At 41.7% G+C, this 25,326-nt stretch overlaps 1 protein-coding gene and 1 long non-coding RNA gene across 2 annotated transcripts in view; one reads left to right on the forward strand and one right to left on the reverse strand.

Annotated features, from left to right (window-relative positions):
* Positions 1 to 13,938, forward strand: part of agbl1 (AGBL carboxypeptidase 1) — a 222,385-nt gene extending 208,447 nt beyond the window's left edge. Inside the window, exon 27 of the mRNA XM_084060959.1 lies at positions 12,680 to 13,938. Within this exon, the coding sequence (XP_083917085.1) occupies positions 12,680 to 12,995 (316 nt within the window). The 3' untranslated portion in view covers positions 12,996 to 13,938. The remainder of the gene's footprint in view (positions 1 to 12,679) is intronic.
* Positions 13,939 to 15,276: 1,338 nt separating this feature from the next.
* On the reverse strand, positions 15,277 to 19,106 carry LOC311047997. The gene is made up of 2 exons (XR_014601055.1): positions 18,581 to 19,106; positions 15,277 to 18,468 (listed from the first exon to the last, which is right to left on the reverse strand). It is a non-coding gene; the product is annotated as an uncharacterized lncRNA (long non-coding RNA).
* Positions 19,107 to 25,326: the final 6,220 nt, after the last annotated feature.

Here is a 25,326-nt window from a genome sequence, read left to right on the forward strand (position 1 = left end):
CTGTTTTCCGCCCTGTGCTTTGGTTCCGTTGCGCACAGATAAACGCTCAGCTGTGAATTCTTTTAGACCTTCATTTATACAGGTAAATCCCTTTGAGATACTGTACAACATCTCTTTTTCCAGGGAGCCCCGTCCAAGATAGCAGCACTACAACAAGGTTTCAACAACATGTAATGTCTTGTTTTTTAAACACAGCAAAACAAGACAATAAAAGCAACAAATGACAGTGTAGCAAAAAACAAAACATTAAAACCACCAAACATACAATAAATTGTCAAAATACACTAGCTAGGGAAGAATTTGCAGTCTCTGGGATTAAACCATTTACCAGCAGCCGTTATTATTATTATTATCATTAAGACCGAGCTTCGTCCATGTGTTTCGACTTGTCGAGTTCCTTTGGTTCACTTACTGTACACAAACACACATGTACTTGATTATAGCTATCCTCCCATTAACAACATCAATTGGTAATCACATGTACACGCACATTATGTAAACACATACATGCACACAGGCACAGGCACACACACACACGGACAGACACACACACACACACACACACACACACACACACACACACACACACACACACACACACACACACACACAGTATATCTATCCATCCATCCTTTTATCTACTATAATTGTCTTTCCAGGAGAGAGAGAGAGAGAGAGAGAGAGAGAGAGAGAGAGAGAGAGAGAGAGAGAGAGAGAGAGAGAGAGAGAGAGAGAGAGAGAGAGAGAGAGAGAGAGAGAGAGAGAGAGAGAGAGAGAGAGAGAGAGAGAGAGACACATGTGGTCTAGCATGCCACTGCCTCCAGTCTGTTAACACGGGGACTGTGACTCAAATTATCCCCGGCCAACTTTTCTTTTTTAATTACTTAAGACTTGTTCCCCCGAGGAGGTGTTCAGGGAAGCACACTGCAGGACATAAAAGAGATCTGTGTGAAAGGAAGTGATTTCTTTTTTTTATTTTTAAAGTCTGAAGTGTGAGAGTGAGCATGGAGTTATAAAGGCCAACTCCCCCTCTTTATACTCTGTAGTCTCTGGATGAGAGACAAAACAAGCTCTCTCTCTCTCTCTCTCTCTCTCTCTCTCTCTCTCTTGATCTCCATCTCTCTATGTCTCCGTGTGCCCCTCTGTCTGTTTCTATTTATTTTTCCTTTTGTGTGATATTCTTTTCTTTGTCTACTTTGATCACTGATCCTCTCTCTCTCTCTCTCTCTCTCTCTCTCTCTCTCTCTCTCTCTCTCTCTCTCTCTCTCTCTCTCTCTCATATGGTGTACCCAGGAGAGTTCCACTCTGCCTTTGTGAAACGAGACTTTCATGACTCTTGGTTCAGCATCAGGATTCTCAGCTGAAGCGTTGGTCTTGACATTTGTGTCCGTCTGTCAGGCTCCACTACACATCAGCTGGAAGTACAGGACGAATACAATGATTCCCCTGTGTGCAGTGGTAGAACAAACCAAAATTTACTTGAGTAAAAGTACAAAAGTATTCCCTTTAAAATCTTACTATCTTACTACTATATAATTGACAAAAGCTCCGAAGTTCGAAAGCGATTCGCAAGCACAGGATCACTCCACATGCCTCCAAGACCCGTCACAGACTGTTGATCAGAGCTATGGCTATGTTTTAGGCATCTTACCTCACCTCGATCAGTGATCGGACTCTCGGTTTGATTGATTCTCTGATTCGCCTATCAGACCCTCAGCCTGATCTGGCAGGTTGCCATAGCAACCAGATACAGGAAGTCTGACCTCTTTATCACATGACCGAGGTTGGGAGGTTGGGACTAGAGGTTAGGGCCGCAAAGCAAAGCTGGGAGGGAGGAGAGGAGCCGAGAGGAGAGGCCAGAGGGGCCGGACTTCGCATGACGTGTGTGCAGAGTGACTAGTAGGCCAGTGCAGAGTGACTGGACCAACCTCGGATCTAGTATACTTAAGTACTGAAAGTAAAAGTACTTATTTTGCAGAATGTCCCATTTCACAAGCTTCCAAATGTATGAAATTGCTTTGAAAACAGCAGATCTACAAGCTCACAACGTGTCTTGTTGTGAGCTTGTAGATCAGCTATTTTCAAATAGCCCAAGTATGCCAGCAGGTCTAAAGTGGTTAATGCATAACTAACTAACTAATAACTGTAATAATAACTAAAGTAACTAAAGTTGTCAAATAATTGTAGTGGAGTAATATTTTACGCTGAGATGTAGTGGAGTAGAAGTAAAAGTATTGAATATTGGAAATACCCCAGTAAAGTAAAAGTACCTCAAAGTTGTACTTAACCCATTAAGACTTGGAACTGTGTCATTTTTAGATTTGAGCTAAAAAGCATTATTTTACGCTTTGGGCTATTCAAAAATAGCAGATATACAAGCTCATAGCGCGGCACGAGTGCAGCGCTATGAGCTTGTAGATCTGCTATTTTTGCAAATTTGTGAAAATGTGTGCAAATCTTTGAATATACTGTGTATATTTTTAAAGCAAACATTTTTAACTCAAATCTTTGCTGCTGGGGGTCCCTGGAACAAAATATTTTGATGGGGGTCCGCGGCCAAATACATATCATTTTGGGGGTCCTTGACATGAAAAAGATTGAGCACCACTGATATAGAAACATACGTTTTTCAGAAAACTGTTGGGATTTAGGAGACATGTAGAATCGGCTTCAGGTCTCAATGGGTTAAGTGCAGTACTTGAGTAAATGTACAAAGTAAATGCGCAGTAGAATGAACTTAGCGTTGGTCTTTTTTTGTCTATCTGTCAGGCTCCCCTGAACATCAGCTGGAAGTACTGTATACATACAGGACATGTCAAATACAATGGTTCCTGGTGTGCCCACGAGCAAGGGCACCGACCTCCCCCATCTGTATCACAGCCTTTACTTATCCTGAGGAAGGTTCACTGACCATCTATCCTCCATTTATTTCATGTATGTATTCTTCAATGCCCTGCTACATATAACCATGCAGTTCTCAGTCGTGTAAAGTAAGTAAGTAAGTACATTTGCTCAAGTACTGTCCTTAAGTACAATGTTGAGGTATTTTTTACTTTACTGGAGTATTTCCAAATGTTCAGTACTTTTACTTCTACTCCACTACATCTCAAAGGCAAATATTGCACTTTAACTCCACTACAATTATTTGAAAACTTTAGCTACTAGTTACTTTGTAGATTTGGATTATCGTTACAGAAAAATACATTAACCACTTCAGCCCTACATGCATTTCGGCCGTTTGAAAATAGCCGATCTTCAAGCACACATTTACTCAAGTGCATTCTGAATTTCTGAGTGTTACAGAGTATTTCTACATTGCAGTATTGATACTTTTACTTAAGTAAAAAAAATGTAGTACTTTTCCACCACTGGTGTGCCCACGAGCAAGGGCACGACCTCCCCCATGTGTGTCGCTGACCATCTATCCTCCATTTATTTCATGTATTTATTTTGCAATGCCCTGCTACAACTACAACCATGCAGTTCTTACACCTTCACACATGCACGCACACACACACACACACACACACACACACACACACACACACACACACACACACACACACACACACACACACACACACACACACACACACCCACCACACACCTGTATATGTACACTGAGCGCGGTTCCATTGGAGTGATTGGGGGTTAAGTACCCCATTGCTCAGGGGCACGGGCGCCACACTGAGTCAGAGGAGTGCGTTCATCACTCACATTCTGCACTCACACACATCTCCCAATATGGTGTGTGATACAAATCAGTGACCCCTGTCATCCCGAACCTGTTCCTTCTCTGACCTCTATAAGCCATCACTGCTCCCAAAAGATGTGACACTCTCCGGGAATTGCTATCGAAATCATCTAACATTAATTCAAATGGATAAGACAAAACCGCCACTGAATCTGTCTTTAAAATGAACGGTATGAATATGTATCTAAATATCATTTTAGATTTTAATCACTTTAACCATATTTTATACTTTGGCTATTCAAAAATAGCAGATCTACAAGCTCATAGTGCGGCACAAAGTGCCGTGCTATGAGCTTGTAGATCTGCTATTTTTGAAATATCTTGAAAATGTGTGCAAATCTTATATATATATTTTTTAAAGCACACATTTTTAACTCAAATCATTGCTTCTGGGGGTCCCTGGAGCAACATATTTTGAGATGGGGGTCCAAATACATATAATTCTGGTGGTCCTTGACATGAAAATGTTCAAGAACCACTGATATAGCAACATACGTTTATCAGAAAACCGTTTAGGATGTAGAAGACATTTGTACAATCGGCCTAAAAATAATTCATAATAATAATTATTCAATAAGATTTAAATTGAACATTTTCTCAAGTGTAAGTTAATTTACTGTAACCCCAGTCCAGCAGACTTCTGTTTGGGACAGCAAAATATTGGTGTGACATGCTCTGCAGAATGTTCTAATACTGGCTGGATATAACATATAATAAAGGTTAAGAAAATACAAGTTAAGGCAAAAAAAAATCACACCCAGTGTGAAGTGGGCGGTGTGGTCACAGTGGTCATCACAGTGATGGAAGTTGACTTAAAGAAAAGTAATATTTCTGGAGTGTGTGGTGTATACCCTTTCCACCCACAGTGTGTGATTCACTTTTTTTAAGTGCATAGTCCTATTTATAGGGCTATGCACATGTGTCATGTGTTTCACTAGCCAATCACAGTCCTGAATAGAGTCAACCAGTGTACAATGGTGGCCAATCACGGTGCAGGGTTAGGGGGTACAATGGTGGCCAATCACAGCGCAGGGTTGGGGGGGTACAATGGTGGCCAATCACAGTGCAGCGAATGTCGATGTCCAAACCTCACATATAGGGGCGGTTGCACCGCCCAAAAATGATAACAGCAACGAAGTATATAATGAAAGGAGAACAATTTCACAAGTGGGATATGCAGAATACAGTACTGTATGTCTAAAGTACAATAATGCATTGGGTTTTGACCCTAAAATAAATAGAATCAACACATTGTACGCTCTGTTGTGAGCAAAAAGGGGTGTTTATAGATTAAAGGCTGTTTTTGTGTTGTGTTGTGTTGTGTTGTTTTGTTTTGTCATTGTTCATGCAGGGCTCTGATAGTCTAGGGCTTTGTGTGAATCTATTCAAACTCCTTGAATGCAAACAAACACATAATAATCCATTATAAACTATGACCAGAATCTGGTTTGAGCTTGAAATGTTTTTTGGACAGACTGACCAACTGTCTGAGTGGTTTATCGGGAAAGCATCTGAGTCATTTTAGATTATTTTGTGTTGGCTATAAAAAGGTGCAGATATACTTGCTCACTTCATGCCGCACTGTGAGCTTGTAGATCTGCAATTCTTTTTTACATTTTTGAAAAATCTTGAAAGTGTGAGACTGGGGATTTGTAGGCATTTGTAGAATCGTCCTCAGGTCTTAAAGGAGTAGTTCACCCAAAAAATTACTTATTTTCTATCAATTACACACCCCATGAAGCCTTGGATTTATGGAGATTGTTTTGTTTTTGTCGCATTCCTAAGCCAATAATTTGATGACCGGCGGTCTCTCCGGCAGGAGACTCAAAGTATAATGAATTCTAGTAACTTAAGTTTTCAAATAATTGTAGTGGAGTAAAAGTACAATATTTGCCTCTGAGATGTAGTGGAGTAGAAGTAAAAGTACTGAAAATTGGAAATACTCAAGTAAAGTAAAAAATACCTCAACATTGTACTTAACTTAAGTAAATGTACTTAGTTACTTTCCACCACTGCCAGGAACACACAGGTGTCTGTCTGCCATAATTAGATTCACACGTCTCAAAGTACTGTTCTTCTCCAGGCAGCGTTCAAATACGCCCACGGTTTTAAGTAGATATAGCATCCTAATCTAGTTGACATTTTAGTAGTAACCTCCCAGCCTTGGTCTTAAACCCAAGTAATAATTGCAAACTCTAAACATTTAAACTGGGCAGTAATTGCTCCGCAGGGACGCAGGGGTCAATTCATTATAAGTTTGCTTAATTTAAAATGCAATTAGAACGTAGGCTACGTTTCACTTCATAAACCTATTTTCTCAACCAAGAAGTTAATCGAAACTAGTTTAGCTAAGTAAATTGACCGCAGTCAAATATCGTATCCAAAAGTTAAATATTGAATCAAAGATCTTTGCCTTGGAGCTTTTTTGACATGGCCAGCAGATTTAAGCCATTAACACCGGGAACGCATCTGTGTCATTTTAGATATCAGATAGCATCACAATCATTTTAACCACTTTAGCCTATAGCCTTTGGCTATTCAAAAATAGCAGATTTACAAGCTCATACAAGCTCAGCTTGTTATTCTTTTTTGCACATTTTTTTTTTCGATCGTGAGAATTTGCGTAAATCTTTGAATATTATATATATTTTTAAAGCTAATTTTTAACTCAAATATTTGCTTCTGGGGGTCCCTGGAACAAAATGTTTTGAGATGGGGGTCCTTATATAATCATATCATTTTGGGAGTCCTTGACATGAAAAGGTTGTGGACACCACTGATATAGCAACACACGTTTTTTTTCTCAGAAAAACTGGATTTAGAAGACATTTTTTTAGAACCGGCCTCGGGTCTGAATGGGTTAATCGAATTCACTGCTGTCAAACGTTAGGTGAGCGCTGAGTCTGTTACGAGCGCAATGAAAATAAATGGAGTATGAGGGGGAAATCAAAGCCACCATATTTCTCGCGTTGGCTTCAGGGACAATAATAACTGACTCGTCATGCACGATGCATCATTCCACTGTTTTTCTCTCTGTCATGTTTTGGCTTCGAGTCGTTACTCATGCATAAAACATGAACATGTGTTGCCATCACATGCACTTGGTCTTGCGTAGCCAGCATCCTTTCCACACTTCAGTTTACCACGATATACCAGAGCAGCAGTAGAAAGCCTATGGCTGAATGCATTTTATCCCTGGAGATAAGAGAGGGCAGGGGGTGAAAAAAATCCTTCTGGCAGTGTGGTGCATACATGTTTGTAGATTACACACTAATCCTGTGTGGTCCTGAGAAGTTGAGCATTGATGGATATCAACCTTGAATCTGGTATTGACTCGCTCCGTTTTCTGTGACCTATGATGGATTCAGAAGGCAGAGCAAAATCGTTCCTGTCGTCTTGTTTTTTTTGTAAATTAATGCCCTACTTACTTGATGAACACGTCACACAAAGTATCAAATAGCAGATATTTTGATATTTTAGATTTTTGAATCCTGAAAAGTAACAGTTTTGGACATAATGTTAGTTTGACCGGGCTCCACCAGGGGGGGCTCTATACTCGGTCTGCTCCCTTTTTCCCTCTACACCAAATCAATTGTGGATCGGAAAATAGCCGATCCACAAACTGCGATGCATCGTGAGCTTGTGATATTGCATCCAGGCTGGACCTTTTTAAAGATACTCTGTTGAGGTGGATGTATTACCTTCTGTCACCACTCTGCCAAGAACGCTTCATTCATGCTACATTGTCATTCACAGCAGGCAGGCACACACACACACACACACACACACACACACACACACACACACACACACACACACACACACACACACACACACACACACACACACACGTTTGTATTACTATACTTGTGAGGACATCAACACTTTAGGACAGCCATTTTGCCATTTTTAACCGTAAGCCTAAAGCCGAAAAACAGCAGATCTACAAGCTCACAACGCGTCGCGCTGCGACGCGTTGTGAGCTTATAGATCAGCTATTTTTCGGTGCATGACAACTAAGTATAAATCATGTTTAACGCTAATTCCAATTTACTATAAAACAACCAATTTGTCTTGTGAGGACCAGAAAAATGGTCCTCACAATGTATAGTTCTTCAAATTCTACTATACTTGGTCCTCACAAGTATAGCAATACAAACACACACACACACACACACACACACACACACACACACACACACACACACACACACACACACACACACACACACACACACACACACACACACACACACACACACACACACACACGTGACAGGGCATAATGCATGCATGCATGGACACCTTATTGTCTCTCTCTCTCTCGCGCGCACACGCGCGCTCTCACACACACACACACACACACACACACACACACACACACACACACACACACACACACACACACATACACACACACACACACACACACACTCACTCACAGAAAGAGATGTGGAGATCAGCATGCTGGTCATACACTCCCTCTCTTGCTTATTGTCTCTCCTTGTTCTCTCTCCTGCCTCCGTCTCCAGACCCCCTCCCCTCCCCTTCCTCCTGGTCTCCCCCCCCACCCTCTCTCTCTCTCTCTCTCGCCCACAGTGTGAGGTGTACATCAGTGTGCACGTCACACCACCTGCCTCTCTATGGAGCCCTGTCTGTCTGTATGTCTGTCTGTCTGCCTCTCTCTGACGCACGCACGCACGCACGCAACATATAACCAGGTTTTCAGTAAAACTAAAGTTAAATTGTATATATTTTGTGAGTGGCAAATGTTTCACAACACCCACTCCATGAATTTCACCCCTGAAAGCCTTTTATTTATATATTTTCTATTGAACGTCGTTGGGCTTGACTTTCCCTCGAAAATGACGTCATCTGGCCGGAAAATGGAAGCGGAAATGCACCGGGTTCCTGTTTGGTCAGGAACTACTGCACCGGTTTCCTGTTTGGCCAGGAACTACCGCGCTAATAACAAAAGGAAACTCACGCTGATTTTAAGAGATTGTATGATTTGAAGAACGAAAAACAACAGCAAAAGAAAACACAGCTCACGGTAACTAAAGCTCCACTGGCTAAGAGAAACGATCCACAGATCGTATAAAACAATTAAAAGAACGCTTTTTGAAACGCTTCCGTCTTCCGGTGAAAACGAATGGAATTCTGCGTAACGCAGTAATAAACAAACGTCCTGCAGTGACGGTAATGACCAGCAGAGGCTGCTAAAAGTCGTTTTTTGGAAATTTGCACAGAACAACTTTAACAACAATACCTCTTGTAAAATGTTCACATTCTATACTTGTGGAGACATTTGGCCCTCGCTAGTATAGTAATACAAGTGTACACACACACACACGCACACATGCACACACGCACACACATACAGTAAATACACACACACACACACACACACGCACGCACACATGCGCACACACATACAGTAAATACACACGCACGCACACACGCACACACACACACACACACACACACACACACACACACACACACACACACACACACACACACACACACACACACACACACGTATGTCTCTGTCTCCCAAAAGGGTTCAAAACGTGTATATGTGTGTGTGTGTGTGTGTGTGTGTGTGTGTGTGTGTGTGTGTGTGTGTGTGTGTGTGTGTGTGTGTGTGTGTGTGTGTGTATGTGCGTGAATAATTAGATTACCGAGGTTGTGACATTCTGTCAGCTGTCAGTCAATGTGAATGTTGCCCTGCTCAAGGGCAGGTTGTCTGTACTGTAGAGGAGTGTGTGCTGCCACAGGATTCAACCACAAACCCCCAACCCGTTCTGCGTTGTTTTAAAGTGAAACTAATGGTTGGAGGTTGTTAATGTCACACGTCCTCTCCTCCTGACAGCACCATGGAGTCATCATCACAGTAGACAGGTGACATTGTGCTCATATAAGCATATCCGAGGCTGTCGGGCAGAATTAAACCTCTTATCTCCATAATGCAGGAATCAGTAATCAAGAAGGTTTTTATTTGTCACTGACTGAAGTGACACGTGCTGCGAGATGCTGTTTGGGCTTTTTGGGACAAATTGTGCTTCAATCTAACAGGGTCTTCAACCTTTTCAGGCCAAGGACCCCCTCGCTGAGAGAGAGATGAAGCAGGGACCCCCTCTATATTGCATAAAATGATGTATACTTTTTTTGTTTACTTGCTCTTTTTTTCCAAAAATAGCAGATCTACAAGCTCACAACGCCTCGCAGCGCGAGGCGTTGTGAGCAACAGGACCCCCTGTTGAAGACCCCTGATCTAACATAATAATGTATTTAAGCAAAAAAGAAAATAAATAATAATAATATAATAATGATAAAAATGTACAATATGCATATAAGCACACACATTTTATGGATACTATGTTCTCACAGAAAAAGCATTTTCATGTTGGGATATACATTTTTTCCAATCAGGAGAGAGAGCTCACACAGGATGCAGGTTAAACAAGTGATGACACAAAGAAATGAGCAGACAAAATTGGAACTGGAACAATATAAAATTGAAGGTGATAAATGGGGTACTCTCTCCTGATTGGTTGAAAATGTGCAACCCGCCTGAAAATGTATTTTTCTGTTCATTAAACAGCTGGATATATGGGGGAGTTATTGAACAAACACCCTATAGCAATGAGAATAAGGAGCTTTGACCTTTTAACAAAAAACGTACCTACCCTTCCCCTACCTTTAATGGCCTACTTAGTCATACTATAGTGTCACACACAAGTAGCAAAACTAGCCGATCTAGCGTTTTGAGCTTGTAGAGCAGTGGTTCTCAAACTTTTTCATGTCAAGGACCCCCAAATTGACACTTATTAGCCCGCGGACCCCCATTTGAAAAGATATGCCAGGGACCCCCCATAAGAGGCGATTTTTACGGCTCTAGCAGTGATTCTCAACCATTTTAATTTCAAGGACCCCCAGTTTGATTAGGCTACGGACCCCCATTTAATGGCATTTATATCTCTGGGACCCCAATTTATATTGTAAAATCAATGTTAATTTAACTCTGAGAGTGTCCAAATGGAACCAAATGGACCCTAACGGGTCCATTTGGTTCCATTTGTACACTCCCAGAGTTACAGACACATAAGGGTCCATTTGGTTCCTGTCCATCATTTAGCTGGGGACCCCCTGGAACCCCCTCAAGTACCCCTGGGGGTCCCCGGACCCCACTTTGAGAACCAATGTTGTAGAGCGGCTATTTTTGCTATCGAAAATGTCAAAGGTAGCTTCGCGCCGCGTTTCGAGCTTGTGGATATGCTACTTTTGACACTGTTGTTGCGACACTTGACTGTAGTATGATCAAGTAGGGTGTTATAATTTATAAAACACAAACAGTTTTGTTTTTTTTCACTGTTTTGTTTATTTCAAGATTCAGAGAAATAGACAAGATATGCAGAGTCAAGTAATATCAAAAGTAAAAAAATTGTACAATCTTACTCCAGCAAGGAGGAGACTATTATACCCTGAATCAAGTTTTTTCAAAACAAACAAACAAAGACAACACACGGACAAATGTGCACATAGAAAGAGAATAAATAAATAAACAAACATTATACCACATAATACACATCACAGGCACAGCAAAACAACAAAACATGGCTTGATCACACCACAAAGCAAAACATATAATGAACATAATACACCCACGCATAGCTCCCCAATAAAAGACATACTAGAACCCAACTGCGTCAGAGATGTCTCAATATACTCAAATTCATGCGTATACTCAGTCTGGAACAGCATGGAACTGCAAGTTGTTTACCAGTGCAAGGAAGGGACCCCAACACAAAAAAGTGTAAATACTGAGATACTGTAAGAGGTTTCCGCCAGACAGCGATGATATGAATTCTGAAAAGTAACAGCTTTTTGGACGTACAAGGTTTTCCCGCCCGACGTCTGACGAATAATGAAACGCGGGCAGAAAGAGCACGGTGCTTCAGACATAACGCTGCAGTCATTCCTCCTGGCAGAGCGGAGGACATGTGGGACGCCCACCTCCTCCTCCAATCCGTTCGTCCCTCTTCAGTTCACACCACCAGTAATGCCTTTCCTATACTCGCCATTCCATTTCCAAAGTAACTAAGTACATGTACCTAGTTACTTTACCTCAAAATTGCAAGTACAATTTTGAGTGCCTGCCTGCCCATGCCTTCCTTCCTTCCTTCCTTCCTTCCTTCCTTCTCTGCCTGCCTGCGTGCGTGCGTGCGTGCGGGGAAGGGGGGGTGCATTTCCATTTCTCTGCTTTGAAAATTACTGAAGGGTTAAAACGGAAAGCTGCGTGAGGCTGACCTCCAGTACAGTAGCAAGGTGTCGTTATAAGAAACAGCTGCAGCTAATCAAATACATTAGTAATAATGAGTGTTTTAGATGTAGGTGTGGCAGTGTGCATGTGGGCACACGTAAACCTACCACGCTCCTTATTCATTTGATCAGCTGCCGCTGCGTTGCTTACTAGCCTGCCCGTGTTTTAGACCATTATGTAGTTTTTTAAGCTGAACAGAAAAACTATAGGTTTTCATTGATGTCTTCAGTTCCCCTTGCTTCCTCTTCCATTCCTTCCATCCTGTTCTTAATGCACTGTTCTTCTCTTTTCCTGCCCTCTTCTTATGTTTCCCTCTCCTCTCCTCTATTTTCCTTTCCTTTCCTTTCCTTTCCTTTCCTTTCCTTTCCTTTCCTTTCCTTTCCTTTCCTTTCCTTTCCTTTCCTTTCCTTTCCTCTCCTCTATTGTCCTTCCCTTTCCTCTCTTCTCTTCTCTTCTCTTCTCTTCTCTTCTCTTCTCTTCTCTTCTCTTCTCTTCTCTTCTCTTCTCTTCTCTTCTCTTCTCTTCTCTTCTCTTCTCTTCTCTTCTCTTCTCTTCTCTCCTCTCCTCTCCTCTCCTCTCCTCTCCTTTCCTCTCCATAGTTGCTTTGAAGACGACGAGCCTCCATGCGTTGAGGAGATAGAGTATTCCACAGAGGGCTTCTCCAAACTCCAAGGATCCGACTTGGACTCGGACGTCAACGGCAACACGTCGTCCGGCACCGAGGACGAGCAGGAGGAAGACGAGGAAGACGTCCACAAGGGATTTAGCCTCATCAGACGCTGCGAGGGCCAATCGCATCAGTCAAGCCTACGGTCCCGCCTCTACCCTCACATGATTGGCCAGGACATCGAGGTGATAGAGGTGCTGCACATGAAGAGGAGCGCGTGTAACGGTGGCAGACAGTACTTGAGCTAAAAGGATGCTTGGCATCATCGGCAAAATCAAGTATTAAAAGTATATGGTGTGTTCTATCAATCGATTGGAATTCCACACACTTTTGTACTTACCGGTATGCCATGGATGCACAAATTATGGGATATCCTGTCATTTTGATAACAAGCAAAATAACAGCAACAGAGCAAACACATTGCCTGTTTCCCGATGAAAATTGCAAACAAAATGCAAACAACAATTTAAAGCTTCTGATGACAAAACAGAGGAAAATGGAAAGATGGATCTTAAAGAAAGCAATGAACATTTCAATTGAATCAATTGAAGTGACTAATATACCCCTGTAGCACTTACTGTAAAAAATAAGTTTGTATATACAGTATTTGTCAAAAAAAGAGAGAAAAAAACCCTGCTTTACTGTATTTAAATTTCTTAAGTATAATAATTATTAGTCCCTTAGTTTACTCAGTATAACATACTAGTAATGAATCAATTGAAGTGACTAATGTACCCGTGTAGCACTTACTGTAAAATAAGTTTGTACATACAGTATTGTCAAAAAAAAAGAGAGAAAAAACCCTGCTTTTTCATTTTAATTTCTTAATGTAATAATAAGTCCCTTAGTTTACACAGTATAACATAGATGTTTGTTGCTTACTATCTAGTAGGCTCATAGTGAATGCTTTTTACATATTGCTGTTGGTTGGTTGTTAAGCCTTCAATCAGTTCAGTCAGTTCCCTGGCCAGGGCTCTGGGTTGGTCAAGAAGTCTACATGACCTCTTGACAAACCCAGAGCTGACCAACAGCCACATCTATGATGAACACTTTCAACCCAAACGGCAGAGAAGAAACGTTGTTTCTGTTGTACCCAGACCCATAGAGAGAGAGAGTTATGACACGCTTTGATCTCGCCGCAGTTCCAAACATTGGAACTTCCTCATTGAGAGAGAGAGAGAGAGAGAGAGAGAGAGAGAGAGAGAGAGAGAGAGAGAGGGTTTTTCCGCATTCCATTCTTACAATGGGACTAGATCACGCTGGTTGTACCGTTGGAGTTGCATACCGATGGACACAGCATTGTAAATACGTAATACAGTGGTTCCCAACCTTTTCCGGATCAGGGCCAACTTGAAAATCGTGAAAACATTGTGTTCTGGTTTTGATCAATGGAGCTAACGTATTTAAGTCCCTATTTATCGGTATCACAATGAGAATCAATTTTCAAGGATTTAAAGAAAAAATAACATGACATCTCCATAATGTAATACAATGGCCGATCTACAAGCTCACAACGTGTCGATGTAGTTGGCTATTTGAACTATTTTTAAATGTTTTTTCCAAATATAAAAAAAGCATAAGATAGGGCCCTTATACCAGTGTTTCACAAACAATGGGTAACAGACCCATTTTTGTGGGTCGCGAATCAGTCCCTTTTTTTCTTTTCCTATTTTTTTTAAATTATTATTTCAAAAGGAAAAAAAAACGTTTCAGAAAGAAAAAGAAAAAATCATAATTTTTCAAAATAATTTAATGAATGAAAAAAAATAAATCTAAGAAATTCCATAAACATTTTAAGCTGTAGTGAAAATAGCTGATCTACGACTTATCATGACACGTTATGAGCCCGTAGATCTTCTATTTTCACTTCATTTGTCCTTTTAGTGTCTAGCTAAAAGGTTTGGGAACCATTGCTTTATTATATTAAGTATCTTTATTACTTAACTATGTGAGAGGAATATGTTGAAAAAATACAACTTATTTGCTTAACACATTGAGTGCCATAAACGGTCCGGACCGTTTTTGAGAATCCATGCGTCATGTGCCATAAACGGTCCGGACCGTTTTTGGCCCATTTTCTTTTTTATACGTGGGGCCCATGTGGGGCGCTCTAACGAAACTTTGGGATCATCCAAGGAGTCTCTGAGAAGGAGAGGCCGGGTGTGGATCCATGTCAAAAATCCTTCCGGTCGGCGCTCCAATGTTAACTCCTTGACTAAAATCTTAATATCTCCATTTCTTTTTAACGTGGTGGAAGTGAGCCGTTTTCGATCGGCGATCACTCTGCAATGGAGGATCGCGTTAGAAATATTGTTCCAGCCGTTAGTCGGGACCCTCCGCCGTCTCGCACGCACGCTTTGTTTACATGCACTTCCGCGTCGGGGCTTCTACAGCACGAAACATATCAACGTAAGTGGATGGAAGATATGCAGGCACTGAACGTACCCTATTTTAATAAACCTCTGGCACACAATGTGTTAAAATCTAATTAAACTTTTTGATATCCAGCTTTTTTTTTGTTTTGTTTAGTTTCTGTTTTTCTCTTCTTTTTTGCTTAGTTTCTTTCTTTCTTTTATAGACTAAATGACACGTTGGAAGTTTAGGAAAATAAGCATTCTTTTATAAAGTCCTGAACAGGTTGCTCTTAAAGAGAGATTCTATACTTGGCACTTGAAGTGCATGAAACAATAGTTAGGGGGTTCTTTGTCTTACGATAGTTCCTATAATTCATCTATTATGCATTTATTATCTATTATATATTATTGGTATATAATAGAGGGAAATAATTGCATAGAATTAGTATTTCATATAGAAATTATTGGAACATAATGTACGCAACTACTTACATACATACATGTATGTAGTAGTGTGTGTTATTCTATTAAATTCTATGAATTATTCTATGAAATTATATTTCTTATCATATATCAAATGTATAAAATACATTTGAATGTGCTCTAGGGTGGCACTATTATTAGTCCTTGCCACTGGCGTTGTTAGTGTTAGGATGAAGCCCATTGCATCACAACATCACTACATCAGAACAACCAATGTTTCTTCGGTTCGGCTGGGTACACTATGATGTCATTCATGGGTACGGGTGGGCTGGATAATGTCGGGTGTTCTGTGCCTCCGAGATGTCGTGACTACCCGAACAATTCCAGCTACTGTGATTGGTCAGACGTTCCACAATGTTTCCGCATTCATTCAGCCCAGCTTCAGGTTCATTCTGTCAGCAGTGAAGCCACTTCAGCCAGTGAAAAGCAGCGGTAGTTTGGAATAGACCAGTGGTGGAAAAAGTACTCAAACGTTTTACTCAAGTAAACGTATCAATACTGCAATGTAGAAATACTCTTTTACATGTAAAAGTCCGGAATTAAAAATTCACTTAAATAAAAGTACAAAAGTATTGGTATCAAAATGTACTTAAAGTATCAAAAGTAGAAGAAAGTACTCATTATGCAGAATGTCCCATTTCACAAGTTTTCAAATAATGCATGAAATGTATAAAAATCCTTTGAAAATAGCAGATCTACAAGCTATTTGTAGATATTTGCTTCTGAGATGTAGTGGACTTTATAGGCGGGCCGGTGGTCTTCACATTTAGGGGTCTTTGCCCCAGTGTCTGAGAAACCGGAGCCTTCTGTCCCTTTACAGGCGGGCCTTGGGTCTTCACATTTAGGGGTCTTTGTCCCTTTCCAGGTGGAATGGATGATGGGAGGCTTCATTATCGATCCTGTGTGATGATGCGTAGGTGAGGCTGTGCTCTGCTTTACAGTCTTCCTCTTCAGTCGTTCCAGTAAGGACAGGAACTCCTCATCAGAGCTCCTGGCCTCATCCAGCTTGGATGGAGCTGAGTGGGTGCTCTCCAGTAAAGTAAAAATGCCTCAAAATTGTACTTAAGTACAGTACTTGAGTAAATGTACTTAATTACTTTACACCACTGCCAGCTTCAAGTGAATTCTGTCAGCAGTGAAGCCAGTGAAAAGCAGCGATAGTTTGGAATAGACGCAAGCCAACTTCCAGGAGGTACTACAAACACCCCGGAAATCTCTTTCACAACACAAACTATCGCTAGTTACCGCAGTCGCGATATCCAGGTGTTAATTTAACCATCTGTTCGAAGTGTACTTTGCCTCAGTCAGAGCAAACAGTGCGAGCCATGGTGGGCCACGGGGTGAGGGTCTGGCTTCCAGAACACAGAAGTATGAAATTATACTTGTCCGTCCAAACTGTCCAGGTTTCTGTCCAGGGGACAGTTTGGTTCGGCTGGGGAGCCCAGGCGAACTGACCTAGGTTGTTCTGATGTAGTATGCAACAGGCTTTATTTACATTTAATCCTTTGTGATTTGAACGACCTTGTCTCAAACAAACATTACATGACGTTATCATGATGACACAAACAGCAGTTAAAATGAATGCGAATTAATTACACAGCAAGCGGTCCCGGTGTTATTGTTAAATATTATAGGAATGAAAGATAGCATTTATTTTCTGATCTTCTGATCTGATCTTCTGATTTTCTGATCCTAGTAAAACATTGTTTGTTTCCATTCCTCAAACCGGGTTGGAGCCCTGATTTCAGTATACGATCCACTTGGTGTTTGACCGACCAGAGAAATCTGACTTGACTAATCCGTCCTTGCACTTGAGCAATAGAGTCATAGCTTGTTGTTTACAGAAAACTGAAATACTGTGGGTCCAACATGAAGAAGAAGGGCCACCTGTTTTGGTCCCAGAGCTAAAACGTTTTTAACAGTTTAATAAATAGTTTGAGTATGTGTTTCCAGTTCAAGCCTTCTGCCAAACAATCACAACGCTGTGGGAGAATGAACAGGAACAGTTATGCCATCTTCTGAACAACCTGGGACTGTATAGTTATACTGTTAGTCTGAGCCGATTGGAATATTCAATATTTAGTTCAGGCTCTACCGGCTCCTCCACAATGAAGGGCACCATGACATTGCCACGATAACTTTACAAGATATTTAAACACCATCTAACAGCACTACTATTTGCAGACACAATTCAAATGACTATTTACCTTATATTAACTAAAGAAATACCAAACAAAAGCTAAACTAACAAAACCAAAACAAATACGCTCCAGCCACACCCCTCTCTCTTCCCTGTGACCACACCTTGTCTGTCAAGGTGATTGACATCAGCTGGAGGCCTGCAGGGCTTCATTCTCGTGTGTGTGTGTGTGTGTGTGTGTGTGTGTGTGTGTGTGTGTGTGTGTGTGTGTGTGTGTGTGTGTGTGTGTGTGTGTGTGTGTGTGTGTGTGTGTGTGTGTGTGTGTGTGTGTGTGTGTGTGTGTGTGTGTGTGTGTGTGTGTGTGTGTGTGTGTGTGTGTGTGTGCGTGCGTGCGTGCGTGCGTGCGTGCGTGCGTGCGTGCGTGCGTGCGTGCGTGCGTGCGTGCGTGCGCGCGTGTGAACTGTCCTTCAATCCAGAGGAACGCATTGTTTCTTCCGGTCATCGGGTGGCAATTTCAAATATTAATACTCTTCCCCACCACAACTGCAGTAGTGCTAACTTTGAGTGACTGCAGTTTCTTCCAGAAAGTGAAGTGCTCCCTTAAGGCAGTTGTTCTCAAACTTTTTCATGTCAAGGACCCCCAAAATGATATGTATTTGGCCACGGACCCCAATCTAAAAAACAAATGTGTTCCAGAAACCCCCCGAAGCAAAGATTTGAGTTACAAAATAGCAGATCTACAAGCTCATAGCGCGGCACTCGGTGCCGCGCTATGAGCTTGTATATCGGCTATTTTTTAATAGCCAAAGTATAAAAGGTTCAAGTAGTTAAAATTGTTGTGATGCAACATTAACACATTTATCTGGGGACCCCCTGGAACCCCCCAAGGACCCCGGACCCCACTTTGAGAACCAAAGCTTTAAGGAAGGTTGTGAGAACCAATAACCAATTAAAAGTGCCTTGAATTCCCCCATACACATAAATGTTTGACAACACAGTATAAGGACACTCCTTCCATAAAAGATGTCACGTTGAATTGTCTCATTCATATCAAGAAAATAACATGTGTTTTGTGACATTTAAAGAATGTGTGATGTTGTTTATCTTAGATAAAAAACAACTACTTAATGCCATGGTGCAAATGTAATTGTTCAATGAGGCAGGTCTGTAAATGGAATAACCTTTTTACTCTGATGTGCAATGTACGGTTTAAGGACAAGCATTTTCCATCAGTCACAATTGTTTGTGTTGACCAACATACAGGAATTGGGTAACTGTTGAGTACCATCCTGTAACCTGTACCTGAAAAACACCAATAAAAATACATCGAAGCTCAGAACAGCCTCTCTTCTCCATTTCTATCTAATAGAATTAAAGGACCACTCTACCCATTATGAACCTTCATAAATGATCCTCACTTGGTCATTATACGATGGCATCATTTCTGTCTACTCTACTGCTTCTGTGTCTCCGAGATGGGCGGTGAACAGTTCAGAAACCTGCCTGCAGTGACTGACGTCTTTGTTAATTTCAAACAAGATTTCATACTTTGTATTGATGCAAGATCAATATTTCCAGCATGCTAACTTTCCAAGAAGAGAACGTTTCTGTAGTTTAGCTTGGAATCCCCATCGGTGATGTCATTGGTAGGCAGGTTTCTGAACTGTCCGCAGCTCGCCTCTGAGAGTCAGACAGAGTTAGTAGACGGATTTGGTGCCATCCTATAATGAGTGAGGACCATTTATATCAGGGTTCCCCAATAGGCGGCCCGTGGGCCATTTGCGGCCCGCTAGAGACAACTGTCCGGCCCGCGACGACTCCTGTCATTAAAAAAAAAAGAATAATAATAATTTTAAAAGATTATCTGTATTACTGTTCAAGCAGGCTAACAAACACATCTGTAAGTAAATTGTTGATTCTGGACTTATTTTGATTTTCAGTGTGTACAACTGGCTGCTGTTAATCAGTATTACTTTTCAAGCAGACTTATTTTGTTTCCAGAGTGCATTTTTTCCCTCAACACAGGATTTAAGAATCCCAGGCCTAAAATAACACAGTGTCAAATTAGCTCGATTAGAGAAAAAAAACTAATAAAAAATGCGATTTCGGCGCCCGCTCGCAGGCACAATGCCCCTGGCCCTCGGCTTGGTACCCGAGACATAATTTGGCCCTTGGGGAAAAGTAATTGGGGAACCCTGCTGTAGAGGTGTTGAGTCATGATTCCTATTGCACCAATGTACTGTATATACTGGGTTCAGTAAGATTTCAGGGTTTATTGCAGCATTCACAGACTGCTCACTGAATGCGCCACATTGTTGTTGGGATAATCTGAAGGTATAAAAACACGGTTGATGCACAATCATACACTGTAAAATCCTCAGTGTTCATTTAAGATTTGAAAACTAACCAAGTTGTGGTTGGGGGTGGGGTTTGGTTAGAGTTTTCAAAGCTTGTTATCATTTTTTTCCCTCTGGTCTGGCTCTTCCTAATCCTGTTTAAGTTCAGATACCATACGCTGGTCCATTCCAATAAAGAATTGCTCCACCAGTGATGCAGTCAAATAGAATTTTGAAGCTGTAGCATAAGCTATAGGTTGGGGTATGATAGGCTTAATATCGTAAATTGCAGGCTAGTACAGTCAGTTGAAGTAAAAAAAAATCACACCCTGTGTGAAGAGGGTGGTGCCTTTGATGAGCCCCGTATTGACCCCCGTATTGATGTTGTCATCAATGTTTGTTTATTGGACAGACATACATACATACATACTGTACATACATACGGACACACGGACAAAGCCAGATATAGGGGTGGTTGGCACCACCCAAAAATCAGTCCTCTGACATGACAAGACAAGACAGGATCAACTATAGATAAATAGATTCAAGGTGAATCTTTTCCTTCTTTTTGAGTGTTTCTGCTCAATACCTTGCATGAAGTGATTGTGTTCAGAATGCCAAAGATTAAATGTCACACGCATGCCTTTGAACGGCGTGGTTGAGACACATCACATGTGTGTGGTTCATTACGTTGATTGAAAGCAGCAGACTGGAATCAATTTACTGTACTGCGGGTTGATTGATACAGAAACCGTGTGTGTGTCTGAAGCCAGGAGATTCAAATGGCGCTGGCCGGGGTGGGGGTGGCTGTAACATACTGTACCACTAGGTTTAAATAGGTTATGGGACATTTGTACTGTAGTCCAAAGGCGACTTTTAGATACATAATAATAAAAATCACAAGCCATTGTCCTCAACATACAGTGGTACGTACTATTACTACTACAAAATGTCTTCTAAATCCTAACAGTTTTTTCGAAAAACGTATGTTGCTTTAGTCAGTGGTTCTCAAACGTTTTCATGCCAAGGACCCCGATTGGCCACGGACCCCCGTCTCAAAATATTTAGTTCCAGGGACCCCCAGAAGCAAAGATTTGAATTACAAATAAAATACATATTATTCAACGATTTGAATTTTGCTATTCAAAAATAGCAGATCTACAAGCTCATAGCGCGGCACTCGGTGCCGCGCTATGAGCTTGTATATCTGCTATTTTTGAATAGCCAAAGTGTAAAATTAATGCTTTTTTAGCTCAAATCAAAAAATGACACAGAAGCGTTTCAGGTCTTAATGGGTTAATTTCCCATAAAATGGTCTCACCCCAGAGCCTTCCAGTGATCTGTCAGGTTATTACTAGGTCTTACACCCAGAACTCACCTAACCCCTCCTCATTATGGCATTATGGGATGGCTCATGGTATAGGACAGAGTATAAGGCAACTTGCAATGGGCCTGGTCTACAAGATACGCGAGAACACAGGGATATACCCATGTACCTGTCGGACTACTTCAATAGCGTAAAAGACACACAGAGGGCACAACACCAGAAGGAGAACCGCACTGATCTCACTGAACCCACGCAGTTTCGCCACAAAAACGGGGTCAAATTCGTTCCACTGCTATGCCACCAGAATGTGGAATGCACTACCAGTCATGAAAAAGTGTGAGTCAAAACCGCTCTAAAAGAGCGCCCACAGGTGGCTGCATTTTGTAACTGCATGGCCCCTGTAAAAAGTTAAAATCACACCCAGTGTGAAGAGAGTGGTGCCTTTGAAAGTGTAACTGGTTGCATCCTTGTGTTGCAATCAGCAACAATATGTTGTCACGTGACACGTGAAGCTTGACAAATCAGCCGTGCTCAAACATACGGAGTATGTATGACACGTGACAACATATTGTCACGTGAAGCTTGACAAATCAGCCGTGCTCAAACATACGGACGGACGGACATACGGACGGACGGACATACGGACACACGGACAAAGTCAAATGTAGGAGTGGTTGGCACCACTCAAAAAGTCTAAGCTTATCACCGGAAATGACCCCCCCCACCACCCAACTGTTTACTCTACATGTCTTTCTTTTGTATTACTACTTGTATATATGATGTTTTTACATATTACTGTATATTATTGTTTGTCTTTAAATGTCTCGATGAATTGAATACACAGACTCGCGACCCGCAAAATTTGGTCCGCGACCCACGTGAGAGTCCCGACCAACTATTTGTGAAACAGTGGCCTAGCCTAATACAGATCAAACTTGGGGTCCTTGAAACACAAAAGGTTGAGAATGACTGCCTTTGTACTAACAGCAGATTGTTGAAAGCCAGTCATTTGGGTCTCTGCAGGGAGCTAAATGAGATTCGGGACGGTGAGTGAATGCAATCAATTCCTTGGTTAAAGCAGAAGAATAGCGCGTCTGGCTTCCCCGGGGATTGAAGTTGATAAACATTTTTATTAGCTCATTAAGACCAGGAACGCATCTGTGTCACTTTCAGATTTGAGCTAAAAAGCATTATTTTACACGTTGGCTATTCAAAAATAGCAGATATACAAGCTCGTAGCGCGGCACCGAGTGCCGCGCTACGAGCTTGTAGATCTGCTATTTTTCAAAAATCTAGAACATTTGTGCAAATCTTTGAATATATATATATTTTTAAGCAAACATTTGTAACTGAAATCTTTGTTTCTGGGGGTGCCTGGAACCAAATATTTTGAGATTACATATCAAATACATATCATTTTGGGGTTCTTGACATGAAAAAGTTGGCCGTCTTATGACGAGGCAGTAGTAAATGTTTAGATAAGGACTCCTAGTCATTATTGGAACCATGCAGATTCCAATTCTGGGAGAATGGGCTGACCTCATGTTTTCATTACAGTGATTTATTGTTGTAATAGTTCTTTAATCCCGGCCAATACCGGGGTGGGTCTTTAACCCTCTTAAGGACTCAGCATGGCCCTGGCTGTAACGACTCAATACTCAATGATTACACAATGTGGTGTGTGTGTGTGTGTGTGTGTGTGTGTGTGTGTGTGTGTGTGTGTGTGTGTGTGTGTGTGTGTGTGTGTGTGTGTGTGTGTGTGTGTGTGTGTGTGTGTGTGTGTGTGTGTGTGTGTGTGTGTGTGTGTGTGTGTGTGTGTGTGTGCGTGCGTGACTGTGTGTACGTGACTGTGTGACTGTATGTATGTGCGTGCGGCGTACGTGTGTGTACGTGTGTGTGTGTGTGTGTGTGTGTGCCTGCGATTGAATGTAGATTTGTATGCATGTGTTCAATTTAATTTGTGTGGATGTGTGTGTGTGTGTGTGTGTGTGTGTGTGTGTGTGTGTGTGTGTGTGTGTGTGTGTGTGTGTGTGTGTTCGTGCGTGCGTGCGTGCGTGCATGCGTGTGTGTGTGTGTTTGTGTGTGTGTGTGTGGGCGGTTGGTTAGTGTTTCTTAGGTGTGCAGAGCGAATGACACGTACATGTGTGGAACTGCATGTGTGTGTGTGTGTGTGTGTGTGTGTGTGTGTGTGTGTGTGTGTGTGTGTGTGTGTGTGTGTGTGTGTGTGTGTGTGTGTGTGTGTGTGTGTGTGTGTGTGTGTGTGTGTGTGTGTGTGTGTGTGTGTGTGCGTGCGTGCGTGCGTGCGCGCGCGCGCGTGCGTGCGTAGTATTGATCAGCTGGACGTTGTGTACATGAGATTCCATTACTCTAAACCCCTGGGAGACTCTTTCTCATTTAGATAGAATCAGAGAGAGAGAGAGTGTGTGTGTGTGTGTGTGTGTGTGTGTGTGTGTGTGTGTGTGTGTGTGTGTGTGTGTGTGTGTGTGTGTGTGTGTGTGTGTGTGTGTGTGTGTGTGTGTGTGTGTGTGTGTGCGCGCGCATGTGAAGGTGAATGTGTCTGGCTGGTGTGTGTGTGTGGCTCTGAAACCCAGCATCAATTGATGGTCAATTCAGGTACAAGAGAGGATGATGACATAAGGTTTGCAGCATGTCTGAAATATATTGTAGATTAGAAGCTAATAACACATGTAAGACAGCCTTTATCAATTTAAAAAGAGTAAAATGTACCGTATGGAAAATCATCAGGGTTCATTTAACTCTCTATTTTTTTTTAAACCCATTTATTCTACCCAATCTAGTCATTACGCCAATTATTTCCTCCACACACACATTTCTTTGTGTGCTTTTGATGATATCCCCATAGCCAGTGGGGATATGTTGTATCCCTGCTTCTGGTCAGGCTAAATTAAATACATGCAAAATTCCTTTTGGGAAATGTAATCTCATATGTTTGAAAATATCACAATTTAACAATTTTATAAAAAAAAACATGTTTTCATTTGTTTGTTTGTTTGTTAGCCAGCTAAGCTTTGCAATTCTAAAACCCTTGAACAATGGAATTTGTTTTCTCCCATGCACCTAACATATGCTTATCCCACATACGTTTGCATACATTCCTTTGAAAGATAGACGTGTTTCAGAAACCGCTTTGCACACCTGCTACACCTGCTGTCATCGATCTCATCTCTGAGACAAATGTTTCTCACTTTTTTTTTCTTTTGAGGCTCATGGTTTGCAGCTTTGTTAAACCCACCAGAACTACTGTAGGCGGCAGCCCAGCCCATGACCATTATGAACATGCCCACAGCCTCTAACACCAGAAGACATTCACTCAATAGCAGTGGTGGAAAAAGTACTCACATTTCTTACTTAACACATTGCCTGCCAATTACGCATTAATGCGATCTAATAAATAGTGCGCTTGGCCGCCAAGATCGCATAAATGCGATCTATGGTCTTTATTGTGGTTTAATATGTATTGTGGTCTTATGCAACCTGTGTCTTCATATCTTACTGCTGCATGGAAAGAAAAGTCATGTGAGCGGAAAAGTCATGTGATCAGACCAAAAAAATACAAAAACAAGCTGTAGTACCAGTTGCTGCCTTGAGAATTCAACAAACAAACACAAGACAGAGAGTAACGACGGAGACAGACGGAGACAGAGCTGATCGAGAGAGAAAGAGAGAGAAAGTGAGAGAAATTGAGTTATTTTGAGTTTAGTTTAGTTCTAGTGAGTTTAGTTTCTTTATTTTAGTTGTACTAGTTGTAAAAACAGTTGAGGGAGAGGAGAGGTGGTGGACCCGGGGTGTCGGAAGGTTTAGGTGAGGGGGGAGGGGAGGGGAGGAGGTGGTGGTCTCGTCTGGTGGACGGAGCCGAGAGCCTGGAGCCTGGCGAGAGATTTAGGTGATTGTCAGGCGAGATTGTAGGAAAGATGGTAG

This window comes from Gymnoscopelus microlampas (assembly GCF_963454915.1).
Source record: "Gymnoscopelus microlampas genome assembly, chromosome: 6".
NCBI classification, from domain to species: Eukaryota; Metazoa; Chordata; class Actinopteri; order Myctophiformes; family Myctophidae; genus Gymnoscopelus; species Gymnoscopelus microlampas.